The sequence below is a fragment of the Mandrillus leucophaeus genome, unplaced genomic scaffold (assembly GCF_000951045.1).
Source record: "Mandrillus leucophaeus isolate KB7577 unplaced genomic scaffold, Mleu.le_1.0 Scaffold68, whole genome shotgun sequence".
NCBI classification, from domain to species: domain Eukaryota; kingdom Metazoa; phylum Chordata; class Mammalia; order Primates; family Cercopithecidae; genus Mandrillus; species Mandrillus leucophaeus.
Genome location: NW_012107363.1, coordinates 615,471 through 630,361, shown reverse-complemented (window position 1 = coordinate 630,361; position 14,891 = coordinate 615,471). Strand labels below are relative to the sequence as shown.

The following is a 14,891-nucleotide window of genomic DNA, read 5'->3' as shown; positions in this document are numbered from 1 at the left end:
TTTTTTTTTTGAGACAGAGTCTTACTCTGTCGCCCAGGCTGGAGGGCAGTGACGCCATCTCGCCTCATTGCAACCTCCACCGCCCAGGTCAAGCAATTCTCCTGCCTCAGCCTCCCGAGTAGCTGGGATTACAGGCATGTGCCACCACACCTGGCTAATTTTTGTATTTTTAGTAGAGGCAGGGTTTCACCATGTTGGCTAGGCTGGTCTCCTCTCCTTTTTTTTGAATACAGGTGCCCCGTTTGGTTTATCTTTTGATTGAGATGTGGTTATAGAGAAATATTTCTCAACTATAAGGAAAACGGCTGTGCAAATGTGATAGTGAATGGCCAAGGACATACAGTCTTGGTGTCAAGGTGGCAATAGGGAGTGGTGGGGACTGTGGCAAACTGGGCCCTGAATCCTGGTTGCTATAAGAAGGTGGACTGGTGGCATCAGATAGTCTAGTCTTTCAGGATAAATGTAAATCCTTATCTGTTAGTTTCCTAGGGCTGCCTTAACAAAGTACCACAAAATCAGTGGCATAGAGCCACAGAAAAAGGCCAGGCACAGTGGCTCATGCCTGTAATTCCAGCACTTTGAGAGGTCAGGCTGGGTGGATTGCTTGAGCCCAGGAGTTTGAGATCAGCCTGGGCAACATAGCAAGACTCTGACTCTACAAAAAATTTTAAAAATTAGCTGGATGTGGTGGTGCCTGAAGTCGCAGCTATTTGGGAGGCTGAAGCAGGAGGACTGCTTGAGCCCAGGAGGTCAAGGCTATAGTGAGTCATGATTGCACCGCTGCACTCCAGCCTCAGTGGCAGAGCAAGACCCTCTCTCAAAAAAAAAAAAAAAAAAACCACACAAAAAACAAGAAGGGAAAAGAAGTGTATTGTCTTAACAGTTCTAGAGGCCAGAATGCTGAAATTAAGGTGTCGGTAGAGCCATTGTCCCTTCCTCTAAAACCTATAGCAGACCCTTCCTTTCCTTTTCCTAGCTTAGAGCAGTTTCCCAGCAATCTTTGGTGTCCTTGGTTTGCAGCCACCACTCATGCTAGATCAGGTGTCTATACTACTTCAGTGTGACCTCATGATCATTTAACTACATCTGCAGTGATCCTATTTCCAAATAAGTCACATTCTGAAGTACTGAGGTTAGAACCTCAACCTGTCTTTTTAGGGGATACAGTTTAATCCATAACACGTTACTTTATGTGAAATTGAAGGACATAAATGTTGGATTTTAAATGTCCGTAACACTGTGGTCTGAATACAGGTTGGGCATCCCTAATCCAAAAACCCAAAATCCAAAATGCTCCAAAATCTGAAATTTTCTAAGCACCAACATGAGGCCAGGGAAATTTCACACCTGGTCTTATGTGACAGGTTGCAGTAAAAACACGGGCCAAACTTTGATTCATGCACAAAATTATTTAAAATATTATATACGATTTCCTTCAGGCTATGTATTATATATAAAGTGTGTATGAAACAAATGAATTTCATGGTTAGACTTGGGTCCCATCCCCAAGATGCCTTATTCTGTTTATGCAAATATTCCAAAATCTGGAAAACATCCAAAATTCCTTCTGGTCCCAAGCATTTCAGATGAGGGACACTCAGCCTGTAAAATATATACCTGTGGGCCACGTAAAATATAGCTATGGGTGCAATTTGGCTCCCAGGCTGCCTCCTGGTTGCCTTTACTGCAGTGTTCAGATAATGCCACTTAGAGTGACCTGGCTCATTGATGATTTGCTAGGTCCTGGATTTGTGGATGAGTGGGTATTTACACAATCTCATTGAATTCTCACAGCCACCTCGTGTACTTGGTATTATTTTTTCAATTTTACAGCTATAGAAGACATACAGATATAAAATATAGAAAAAACTCAGAGAAAAATTAAATTGACAAGGCTGAGTTTCAAACTCAAGTCTGAGACTGCGAGTCCCAAGCTTTTCCCACCAAGCCGAGTCGAACACGGGCAAATCTCTGCACATCGACCTTGGAAACTCAGAAATGGGTGGTGGTTTGAGTAGAGCTTGTTTATATTTATTTATTTGTTTATTTTATTTTTTGTTTATTTACTTATTTTTTTTTGAGATAGAGTTTTGCTCTTATTGTCTAGGCTGGAGTGCAATGGCACGATCTCGGCTCACCACAACCTCTGCCTCCCAGGTTCAAGCGATTCTCCTGCCTCAGCCTCCCAAGTAGCTGGGATTACAGATGTGCCACCACGCCTGGCTAATTTTGTATTTTTAGTAGAGATGGGGTTTCTGCATGTTGGTCAGGCTGGTCTTGAACTCCCGACCTCAGGTGATCCACCTGCCTCAGCCTCCCAAAGTGCTGAGATTACAGGTGTGAGCCACTGCGCCCATCCTATATTTAAATATATACTTTTATAGAAGACATAGAACCACATTATAGAATATCTGGGGGAAAAAAAAGTGATCTATCACCTGCGGTGCCTCCCCGGCACATTGGTGTTGCTATTTTAATTCATTTCACCAGCTGGAACTGCGGTATGCACATTTGCACCCTGGATTTTATTTAACATTAGACTGCCAGCCTTTATCCCGTGATAGCTGTCATTGTAAACATAAATTTTTATGGCTACATAATCTGTGGAGGAGATGGGCCATAAACTGGTTTACTGTTCTGTGATTGTTGGGCACATTGCTTTCAGCTCCTCGGCACTACGAAGGATGCTGCAATAAATGTGCTTCTGTTGACGCAGACAGCTCTTTCTGGCCCAGCTCTATTTTATTCCCTGACTGTTGAACGTGTCATTAAGTGACTACACCATTATTTAGCTACCCTTTCCCCTCCCTTTGGACTTGCTGCTTCTGTAAATGTCGCCACAGCAACCAGCTTTTGTCTGGAAAGCTGTGTCCATAATCAGAATCGTGTCTATGCATCGATTCCCCAAAGTTGAAATGTGGCTCAGAGGGCGAGAAGCCTTTGACCAGAGAGCATCGCTCCCACCCCACCCCACTGCGTCACGGAAAAGTTGCACCATGCGGCACTGCTGCTGGGAGTGTGTGTAACAGCTGTTTTCACCATGGGACATACGTTTAAAAGGCACAAATCTAAAGATTGTGCAGTTTGTCCCATTAACGGGATGTGCTGTGGCATTACGCACCCCATAGAGCTTCCACGTGGGGTTTTGAAAATCCATTGTTGAGCCAATACTTTATTTTTAAAATCTATGTCAGAATGCCTGGAATTAAACAGAGGTTTCTCTCCCCCCATCTTCCTGATTTATTTATTTATTTATTTATTTATTTTTCTTTCTTTCTTTCTTTCTTCTTTTCTTTTTTTGAGACAGACTTTTTACTCTTGTTGCCCACGCAGCAGTGTAATGGCATGATCTCGGCTTGCTGCAACCTCTGCCTCCCGAGTTCAAGTGACTCCCCTGCCTCAACCTCCCAAGTAGCTGAGATGACAGGCATGCGTCACCACACCTGGCTAATTTTGTATTTTTGGTAGAGACGGGGTTTCACCCTGTTGGCCAGGCTGATCTCGAACTCCAGACCTCAAGTGATCCACCTGCCTCGGCCTCCCAAAGTGCTGGGATTACAGGCATGAGCAACTGCACCTGGCCATTCTTCCTGATTTCTGAATGTGTTTATGGGAGGAGAAATTCACAAAGGGTTAGAATTGAATCGTGATTTGCTACATTGCCTGTACGACGGGGAAGGACGGGGCTGCGCCTGTCCTGCCCACTGTGGCCTGTTCACTGCCTGGCACAGAGTAGGTGTTGACTAAAATAGTCCCTAAATAGTTGTCGGCTAAATAAGCGAATGGCCTTTACTGGAAAAATGTACTTGTATGACACTGGATTGTCCCAGAAGAACGACGATGCGTGGTCACTTTAATGAAGATAGTCCTGGGTCATTAGGAGGCCGAATTTGGGGATCTGTGTAGAAACTTTCCTGAGTAGGTTTAGGGTCTTTTCTATTCACTGTTTCCTGGGCCCACCAGCATTTTTTCTTTTTCTCAAGATTCAGTGTAGACTTCAGTGTGGACCAAGTTTTCTCCCACGTTCCTACTTAATCCTGGCATTGTGCAGGGCTGGATGGAATTGGTACTTGGATCCATCTGGGCCCAAGCAGGTTTTGTGATCCAGGGTTGCCTTTCAGGCCTAAGAAGCTTCTTTTCCTTCCCTACCACAGGCCACAGGCATTCAGTGCACTTGACTTTCTGTATCTGTGGGTTTCATATCCATGGATTCAACCAACCTCTGACTGAAAACATTCAGGAAAAAAAAAAATGGAGGGTTGTGTCTACACTGAACATATACAGACTTTTTTTCCTTTTCTTTTTTTTTGAGACGGAGTGTCGCTCTGTTGACCAGGCTGGAGTGCAGTGGCGTGCTCTTGGCTCACTGCAATCTCCACCTCCTGGACGTTTTTCCTTTTCATTATTCACTAAAATACAGTCTAAAACTACAGTCCTGCATTCCTTAACAACAGGGACACATTCTGAGAAATGCGTCATTAGGCGACTTTGTCGTGCAAACATCATGAAGTGTACTTGCACAAACCCAGATGGTCTAGCCTCCTACACATCTAGGCTATTCAGTCTAGCCTGTGGCTTCTAGGCTGCAAGCCTGTGCAGCCTGCTGCTGTACTGAATACTGTAGGCAGTTGTAACCCAATGGTTTTTGTGTATCTAAACATAGAACATGTACAGTAAAAACACAGCGTTATGATCTTATGGGACCATCGTTGTATACTGTTGGGGACTGAGATGCTGTTATGCTGCACATGACTGGGTTCACAGGGCGTCTGCATTGTATTAGGTACAATATTATAAATAATCTAGAGATGAGTTAAAGTGTACAAGAGGATATGCGTAGGTTATATGCAAGTACTGCACCAATTGGTATCAGGGGCTTGAGCAGCCGTGGATTTTAGTATTCGTGGGAGGTTCTAGAACCAGTCCCCCATGGATACTGCGGGATGACTAGACTAGTTTCTTTTTCCCCTGAAATGCCCCCATCACTCTCTGTCCCTCACACATGGAAGTGCTGTAACACTTTGCCCAGGGCTTTGCTTGACAGAATACTGTGGTGAATGCATTGAAGGTTCCAGAATTTTCCAGAAATCTGACAGCCCTATCTCTGCTCTCCAGCTCCTGACTCTGTGTAAGAAAGACCCTAGCAAACCTCCCTGGACTCCCTGCAGGAGGGCACCTCCAGTCCACTCCCACACTCAAGTTTGCAGAAGATGCAGTCAGGACAGAGCAGAGGGTGCCAGCCTTTGTCTTCCTGGGGCATCCGTGTCCCTGAGGGCCATGACTCAGTCTTACTGGGCCTGTCCAATGGTCCCCTTTTGGGATCTCCTCCAGGGACAAGATTGGCGTCGATTATCTCATTTCCCAGGAAGCCTGCTGGTTCAGCATGGGCTCACGTTAGCCCCAAGGGAGAGGCTGGGGGAGAAGGATCCTGAGTGGTTCCTTGGGCCGTGTCCTGGGGACTGGGGTACGGGGCTTGCTCAGGACCTAGACCTCTGGCCATGTGGCAGTAAATTGGGTTGCAGGCCATTGAAACTTGCACAGAAGCTATATCATCCTAGAGTTCTAAGCATATGCATAATGGCTAAACATCAGCACAGTTTACTCACACACCTTGGTTGAAGGTAGGACCGATCATTTTGGATAAGGTTGGGAAATTGTAGCCCCAAGCAGTAAGGGAGTCAGACCCTAGCTACTAGCTGGAAGGGATTGGCCAAGTCACCTAAACTCTCAGAACCTCAGTTTGATTTGTAAAATGAACATTACATCCATGGGATCAAAGGAAGCTTCTGGTTCTTTGCTTGGTGCATAGCAGGTGATCAGGAAGTCAGAGTGTCTCCTTCTTCCTTTATCTTACAGCTCAATAACTTTCCTTTGAAGAGCCTGTAAAATGCAGATTCCCAGGCCATGCCCACACCCGCCTCCCCCACTAATTTATAATAGTGAGGTGGGATCTCAATGTCTTTTGCAGTAATCATTCTTTAATGGAGGGCTGTGCACTGGGAACCATCAAAGCACCATCGGAAGGAGAGGCCCTTTCTTGAGCCAGTGCATCAGGGCCGTGTCCCCTCCTCCCCGAATGACCTTGGGTCTGCTGTTGCCAGGGGTTGGAGGATGCCTGAGGTCTGGTGGGTCATTTTTGTCAATGACTCTTGCATCCATTCTGATAGGACCAATCAAAACACGTAGGACCTATCTAAACTTGACCCCTATCCCCGCACCCCTGAGGCCAAGCCTGCTGCCTGGTGGAGGGAAGGACAGGTGCTGGCAGCTGGTTATGCGGTACCTTTGCCTGCCTGGGACACTCAAGTATCTTTGAAAAAAAAAAACAACAACAAAGTCGTGCTCTGTCGCCCGTGCTGGAGCGCAGTGGCGAGTTTACTGCAACCTAGACTTCCCGGGTTCAGCCAAATTCTCCTAAGTGGCTGGGGTTACAGGCACATGCCACCAGGCCTGGCTAATTATTTTTTATTTTTTTATTTTTATTTTTGTATTTTTAGTAGAGACAGAGTTTCACCATATTGGCCAGGCTGGTCTCGAACTCCTGACCTCAAGTGACCTGCCTGCCTTGGACTCTCAAAGTCAAACATTTTTTCATCATGTGCATGCATTTTTCATTTGCAAGTTTTGCCAAAGCTACCTATTTTTTCCTTCGTGGTTGTTTGCAGTTGCCCAGGCTTCCTTCCCCACGGCTGTCACTGGTCCGTGAGCTCACGAAGGCTGGATGGTGACCTGGGATCCAGCTACTCGAAGCTGCTGGCACAGTGCCTCGCACTCAGAGGGGCTAATAGTAGTAACTGTGTGAAACCAGTGGCTCCTTCATGTCTGTCTTCAGGGCTGGCCTCGGTTGGTGTGCAACTGTGGGCCCTTTGCTGGGAGGGGCAAGGGCTTGCTCCCGCCAGCTCAGCAGTGACCCTGTCACCTGGTCCCTCCTCCACAGCAGCCATCAGGATTCATTTCGTGCAGCTCTGATCAAAGGTAGAGAGGGCACGGGTAGCAGGACTTTGTGCCAGCCTTGCCAGCTGAGTGGCTGATGTAAACCAAAAAGTCTCTGAGGCAGGTCTCAATCAATTTAGAAGTTTATTTTGCTAAGATTAAGAACGTACCCTGGAGACAGAGCTGAACCTTTCTCCAAAGATGATTTTGAGGGCTTCAGTATTTAAAGGGGAAAAGCAGGCTGGAGGGGACAGAGGGAGGGTGTGGTCACATGACTGAATCCACAGGTTGTGAGAGAAACGGAGCAGGTAGGGGAATAGTCCAAATTATGTAACTGTCTCATGCGCAGTAAATCAGCACTTCACAGAAGATAAGGTGAACATGGAGCTGCTCCCTGTGGAGAGGCTTAACCTTTTCTCTGCAGCTCTCTGCTTAGGAACAAAGGGAAAGGCAGCTTCTTGCATGGCTCAGCTTCCAGCTTAAGTTTTTCCTTTTGGTGTAGTGAAGTGGGATTCAGAGTTTTTATTTTTCTTTCACAGCAGGCTCCGTGCCAGAAGCATGGGACGTCCCTCTGAGCATTGCTCCATGTCCTACCTGCTGGGGGCCCTTTGGTAAAGGACTCGGGAAGATGTGGGTCCTGGGGATAGGACACTGGGACGATTATGACGAGACAGGAGCTGTGTCCTGGACTGCACCCAGGCAGCTCAGCAGACAAGCACACACACCGTCTGTGCCAGTCCTGGAGGCACCGCCGGAGGAGCCGCAGCTGGTGTGGGTGGAGCAGAGCTCGGGAGGCTGACCTGGCCACAGAGGCTTCCTGGGTACCTTGTCCAGGGTAGCAAACACCATGGGGACATCTGGCTCCCATTTGCAGACTTGGGAATGGACAGGTGCCATTACCTATGGTGGTTCTAGGTAATTTGTTCACGCAGGGCAGGAAACCCCAGCGCCAGGAGTGAGCAGGGTAGTGAGTCCTGGACTCAGGGAGGAGCTGCTGCAGTGGCTGGGCCTTTAGGCACCTGGCCTCCTGCCTGGTTTCAGGAGGTGACTTCAGGCCCCGTGGGGAGGGGCTTGAGGCAAAGGTTCCAGGTTGCAGCCCTGTCCCTCCAGGCCCCCGCTGTCTCAGGTCTGCACTGCCTGAGGCCAGGCCCAGGTGTCTCAGGTCTACACTGCCTGGGTCAGGCCCAGCTGTCTCAGGTCTGCACTGCCTGGTCAGATGGTGCCTCATTAGGAAACATGGCTTAAAGGGTAGTTGGCACTAGATTGAGTAGCACAATCGAGTCACACAGTTCATCTGACAGTCACTTCCAAAGGACTAGAGCATCATGCACTGTTGAAGTTGAAACATACATGAACTTCGCTATGTGCATTTATTTTATGAATTGCCCATTGCCCTTTAATATTGCTTTGGTATCTGTCAAAGTACAGACATTTTACTTTTTCTTTTTTTTTTTTTTTGAGGCGGAGTCTCGCTCTGTCGCCCAGGCTGGAGTGCAGTGGCGTGATCTCGGCTCACTGCAAGCTCCGCCTCCCAGGTTCCCACCATTCTCCTGCCTCAGCCTCCCAAGTAGCTGGGACTACAGGCGCCGCCACCACGCCCAGCTAATTTTTTTGTATTTTTAGTAGAGACGGGGTTTCATTGTATTAGCCAGGATGGTCTCGATCTCCTGACCTCGTGATCCGCCCGTCTCGGCCTCCCAAAGTGCTGGGATTACAGGCTTGAGCCACCGCGCCCGGCCGACATTTTACTTTTTCATGGTAAAGTCTGTCCAGTTTTTCTCCAGCATGACAGTTTTGGCTTTGGATGTTATGTCTGGTGACACTTCTCCGAGAGATGGAAGACTCTCAGAGACACCCCTTCTGGGCAGGGGAATCTGAAGACTTTGATCTAGTTCAAAAAATTAGTTTTTCTGTTAGATAATGGTTTGTTTTGGCCTATAAAAAATGGTAAAATAAATGCTGACAAAAGGATGATAGAGAAGCCAATGAATTTGGCGAGTCTAGGGTGCGTATGAGGTGGTCCGGGGACAGCAGAGAAATTTCCAAAACACATGAGGACAGAGGCAGCTCCTCGGTTTGGTCCTGAGGGAGAATCTCTCATGGCGTTGCCATTGCTAGTGCTGCCCTGGGGGCCTTGTGATTGTCTGGGGACCCAGGGCCTGTGCCATGGTGTTGACAACAGGCTCTCGGCTCAGGGAGGATGGGATCTGGGAAGAAGGTCCCCAGAGAATAAACTGGCTCGGAAGCTGTCCTCTGTGACGAATGCACCCCAGCCCGCCCCTGGAAACCTCTCCCTTCAGCCCGCGGTTTGTGGGGCCAGCATCGGGGCTGTGCCCTGGAGCTGGCTTCCCTTTTACTGAAGGTGCATCTTCTGGCGCTCTCCTGTTCTCGGGACTCTGCAGCAGACGGAGCCACAGGAAGCCGGGGAGACACTAGGGAGGATGTGTTAGAGGAAAGGGGAGTGCGTGGGGAGAGAATTGGTGCTTTTTCCTCGGACTGGAGGAAGCCCTGAAAATGGATACCAACGAGGTGGCTTTTGCCTAAGCCCACACACAGGGACTGGCGTGTCTGCAGCATCGCGCCACCATGGAATATGTCCTCTTTGTGCTGTATTTCTCTTTCTTCCTGTGTCTCTGCGCCCTGGTGTGCCTGTACTTCTCCGGCTGCCAGGAGATGACCTATAAGCATGAAGGTAGGCAGCTGGTTTGGGGTTTTGTTTTTTGAGGTTCTGTGGAGGTCCCCGGCTGTGACCGACCGATGCTCCCGCCTGTGACAGGCAGCTCTGTTGAAAATGAAAAGAAGACGCGAAGACAGGTAGTTGAGAGAGGCTGGATCCGGTTGAGGGGCTATTTGTTTTGGGGGTACCTTCTCTTTTTCCTTCTGGTTCGTTTGACCCGCTAAGGAGGAGCTCCTCTGTATATTCAGAGTGTAAATGGAGAAGACGTGTTTACTCTTCATTCATTTTGCCAAAACTGATTTTTTTTTTTTTCTTTTGAGACAGGATCTTGCTCTGTCACCCAGGCTGGAGTGCAGTGGCACAGTCACAGCACACTGCAGCCCCAGCCTCCCAGGCTCATGTAATCTTCCCACCTCAGCCTCCCAGGTAGCTGGGACTACAGGCGTCAGCCACCATACTCGGCTAACTTTTAAAATAACTTTTTGTAGAGATGGGTTCTCACTGTATGACCCAGGCTAATCTTGAACTCCTGGGCTCAAGAGATCCTTCTGTCTCAGCCTCCCAAAGTGCTGGGATTACAGGCATGAGCCACTGTGCCCAGCCAAAACTGAATCTTAATCTGAATCTGAATTCATCTGTAAAAACAAGTCCACAAGAAGAGGCTTTGGTTGCAAGGAACATGGAAGGCTAGAGGAATTACCTTTTTACTCAGTAGATGGGCTCAGAATGAGCAAATGGTGGACATTTTTGCTTCTAATGTATCTCTTGTGAGGAAAAACCCAGAGACTCTTAGAAGAGTGGAGATACAGAAAAATGAACGGTGTCTTTCATGTTTGCCATTTTTTTTTAAAGTGCAGTGTGTGCCAATCATGAGAGGAAACAATGTTTTCTAGGTGGTTCTCCCCTCATTCCTTGAGAAGCAGGTGGTGAATTATTTCCTGCATGTGTGGAAAATGCAGAGCAAAACCAGTTGCATTGCCTTCAAGGAAGACGGCCACTGTGTTTTCACTTTAAACATTAATGTATCTTTTCTATTTTTTATTAATAAAGGCACAAATATATCAAGATATCGAGTACATGCAGGCTTCCTGTGTAATATAATCACTCAACGAAACTTTTCTCTAAAGGAAACAAACTAACCCAGTGTTATAAAATGTTACAAAAAAGTTAAAGCCGGGAGTGGTGGCTCATGCCTGTAATCCCAGCACCTTGGGAGGCCTAGGTAGACGGATCACTTGAGGTCAAGAGTTTGAGACCAGCCTGGCTAACATGATGAAACCTTGTCACTACTTAAAACAAATATATATATACACAAATTAGCCAGGTGTGGTGGCACGCACCTGTAATCCCAGCTACTCAAGAGGCTGAGGCAGAAGAATTGCTTGAACTTGGGAGATGGAAGTTGTAGTAAGTTGAGATTGCACCGCTGCACTCCAGCCTGGGCGACAGAAGGAGACTCTGTATCAAAAAAAAAAAAAAAAAAAAGAAAAGTTAAAATGTTTTTAAAAAATACTCCACATAAAAACCTGAGGGGTTGGGTCCCAGACAACTCCTTGCTGCTAAAGGAACTCTGTGTGTGCTGGGCCTGGCCATGGATTCCTCTCCATTGCGGCAGGGTTCAAATTGGACTGCCGTTTTGTGTTTGGTTTCTGCCCTAAGAGCTGCTTCCTCTTTCCCTCAAAGCAGCGTAGTTCCGTGGAGTCTTGGTCTCTGGGGCCATATGATGTGATACTGTCGGGGGCTCCACTGCGTCTGAAGTTAGGCTGTTTGCAAAGGCTGCTCTACTTTAAACACAGGTGGCAGCGTCGGTAGTTAATGCCCTGTATTAGGGCTTGAGAGTTCAGTCCTTAACTAGCGGTCCTGCAGGGTCTTTGACAGCATCAGTAGTTAATGTCCTGTATTAGGGCTTGAGAGTTGAGTCTTTAACTGGTAGTCCTGTGAGGCCTTCACAATGGATCGTCCTAGGTAATTGAACACTGAGTCATTACCCCCAGGAGGGCCCCTGACGCTGACGTGGATGGTCACAGCCCAGCAGTGTGTCCTAAATGTTTGGAAAGTGTGTGACTTGAGGATGCTTCCTGGGCTACAGCAACAAATAGACCCATCCCCAGAGGCCTTGCAATTAGCGGTGTTTGCAAGAAATAAGGTCAGCTTAGCAGTTGCTCAGAAAAATGCGGAACCTGGAGCTCAGGGGGATGACCGGTGTGTGCAGAAGAGCTTGAGTGCTGCAGATGCATCACTCCTGTAGGTGCCATTGTCACCATGGGGTGGCACTACCACTGCTCTCTAGAGCCCGTTGGAAGAGTCCATGATGCCTGAAGTCAGGTGGGCTTCCCATCGGGAGGGGAGATTTGAGTAGATGATCGTCTCCAGCCTCTGCAAGGAGAGAAATGACATTGAAGTCGATGGTGCCCATAGTCCTCACGTACCTGCCAGTGAGACTCATCTGGGGCATGTAACCACATGGTGCCCAACTGATGCCAGCTGTGTGAATGAATGGAAAGGGTGTCATGTGCAAAACAAAATCTGTTTGTGGATAGACAAACTAGTGTGGCTTTGAGTTCATTAACCCTGAGATACAGTCAGGAACAAAAGGGCCAACCCCCTGCCTTCATGGAGCTTCCATTTCAGAGGGTGGGGGGAAGACCATCAGTAAACACAATAGCTTGCTAGATCTTATGTCAGGTGGGAGACGTGCTATGGAAAGGAATAAAGAAGGAGGCCCAAGAGGCTGGGGTGGGGATGAGGCAGGAGGGACCTGGGCATGGTGGCCAGGAAGCCTTTTCTCATATGATTGCATTTGTGCAGAGACCTAAGGGAATCTAGGGAAGGAGTCATGTGGATTCTGGGGAAAGTGTCTCGGAGTGCAAAGGCCCCGTGGCAGGCATGTGTGGGGTGCAGGATTGGAGAGCAGGAGGAGAGGAGAAGAGAGGGAGGGAGAGATGATGCCAGGGCAGGATGGGAGGTAGATCCCACAGGGCCTTGCAGACCACTTGTAGCCTGCATGGATGTTAGTGGTTTTAATAATTCCAGACAGAGATATTGGTGGCTGGGACCAAGATGAAGGTGCCAAGGAGAGAGGGGGTCAGAGGGCTGGATTTTGAGTTGAAGGTAAAGTCAACAGTGTTTCTCCCAGAAAGGGCAGGCATGACAGGTGAGAAGAGAGAGGAGGATTCCTGGGATGGGGGCCTGAGCAACTGAAGCATGAGCTGCTGCTGCTGCTGGACTCAGGTTAGATTGTGGGAGGCATGTTGTCAGGGGGAAGTCACTGCCCACTAGGATTCCACAATGCCATGGAGGACGCAGCTGACATATGAGTCTGGAGTTTGAGGGAGAGGCATATTCCCCGTGCATATTAAAAAGCAAGGAGGAATATGGGGGTTGGGGGATGCAGTGCGCAGAAAGACAGGTGCCAAATGCAAGAATGTTCTGGGTGACGTGTGGTGGTGGGTGCCTCCCTTGAAGCCCCTTCGGAAACTGTGTAAGGTGACAAGGATGTCCCTGCATCTTCCCTGCCTTATGTCTCAATTATTTCCTAATCACATTATTAACTCTGGTGCCAGTCACATTTTTCTCACATTTATAGTAAATTTGAGTAAAACACACGGGCGGGGAGGGGCCCTTAGTATGTGGGGAGTGCCTGGCTTTTCTCTGTGGGTTGGGGGAGCTCTGGGTGAAGCCGTGTTGTGGATGAGCTAGCAGAGCCTCGGGCTGGGCTCTGGAATTTAGTTTTGATTCCTTCTTTATGGTCTGAAAAGCATTCATTGATTATAAAAACAAATAAAAATCCTTGTCAGGGGCTGTTTGGGGAAAAAACAAAAAAGCTATGTTCCTAAAATAAGGGACACTGATCTGGCGATTGTGGGTCAATGTCTGCAGCCCCCAGGGGATGGGTGCAAGCTCCTTGGGGCAGGGACCTGGCCTGGTTTTGATCCTGTTGTATTCCCCAGGCCTGCCCCCATGTCTGGCCCATAGAAGGAGCTTTGCCAGTGTTTGCCGAGTGATTGAATGAATGGATAGACAGATGAATGAAGCCCCATATCGTGTGATATTTGGAGTGGGAGAAGTGCCAGCAGGGTAACTCAGAGGCCAGCATATAGCGCCTTACGATTTGTCTCTGGATCTGAGTGATGGGCGCGTGAAAGTCTATTACACGATTCCTTCTCATTCTGTGAATGGTCCCAGTTTTCTATAGTAAGTTAAGCAGAGATTGTCTCTTAATGTAGGTCTGGCTGGGACTTGGGCCATGCATTTGCCATGCTATTCAGAGCACTGGGACTGGGGCTGGGCTCTCCACTCCTTCAAGTTGTTGCCCCCTCTGGTATCCATCTTCATCCAGTTCTTCTCCTTGGAACTTGACATCTCCCTGGGCCCTGTCCCCCTTCTCGTTGGTACAGCCAGTGTGCTGCTCATGGAGCGTGACAGAGTGCTGGGCTGCTTTCTGGGCACAGGGCACGCATGGCCCCCTTTTGTGCTCACAGGTGTGGTGGCGTCTCACTCCATTTGTTAGAGAAGGAGGCTGGCACTCCAGGGGCCAAGTAGCTTGCACAGGTCTACAGCTGGAGAGCCAGGGCCAGGGCCAGACTAGCTTTCTCGGGCTGCAAACCCTAGGGTCATCTGCCACCTGCTGCCACCTTTTATCCCACCCAGTCAGTTACAAAGCCCACCAACAGCATCTTGGAATGCCCCAGTGGCCCAAATATGAATCGTTGCCCCCCTGCACTGGCATGCCCACGACCAGGGGCTGGTAGACTCTGGCAATCCTCAGTCATTGCTAACATCATACAAATTGCATTTTACAGAAGCATGTTGTGGAGACATTTTTTGGATTTGATGAGGAGTCTGTGGACTCAGAAACATTGTCTGAAACATCCTACAACACAGACAGGACGGACAGGACTCCAGCCACGCCTGAAGAAGACTTGGACGATGTAAGCAAACCTGAAGAGGGGGCGGGACCTCACCCCAGATGCTCTCGGGGCGGCACCTCCTGCTTTTGGTGGTTGCAAGTTTCGCTCCCTTGCCTGTAGTTCTGAACCCCAGATGACCCATTCTTACCAGTGCATTATCAAAGCCAATGGCGTGAAGGGAAGGTGAACCCCGCAGCCGTGGGCTCCATGAATGGTGATGGGAGGGCAGCACGTGGGGACCCTTTCTTTCCCCGGCACTGATTTCCCGACCAAGGAAATCTGTGTCTGCCAAGTTCAAGCTGGGTCACTGAGGAATGTCACCTTGGGTTTCCTCACCATTTGCAATTAAAACTGCTGCACAATGGTCTCTC

At 48.5% G+C, this 14,891-nt stretch overlaps 1 protein-coding gene across 1 annotated transcript in view; it reads left to right on the top strand.

The window, feature by feature from the left end:
- The window catches only part of JAKMIP1 (janus kinase and microtubule interacting protein 1), a 201,720-nt gene that overhangs the window by 146,425 nt on the left and 40,404 nt on the right, over nucleotides 1-14,891 (top strand). The window contains exon 9 of the mRNA XM_012002137.1: nucleotides 14,413-14,541. Within this exon, the coding sequence (XP_011857527.1) occupies nucleotides 14,413-14,541 (129 nt within the window). The remainder of the gene's footprint in view (nucleotides 1-14,412; nucleotides 14,542-14,891) is intronic.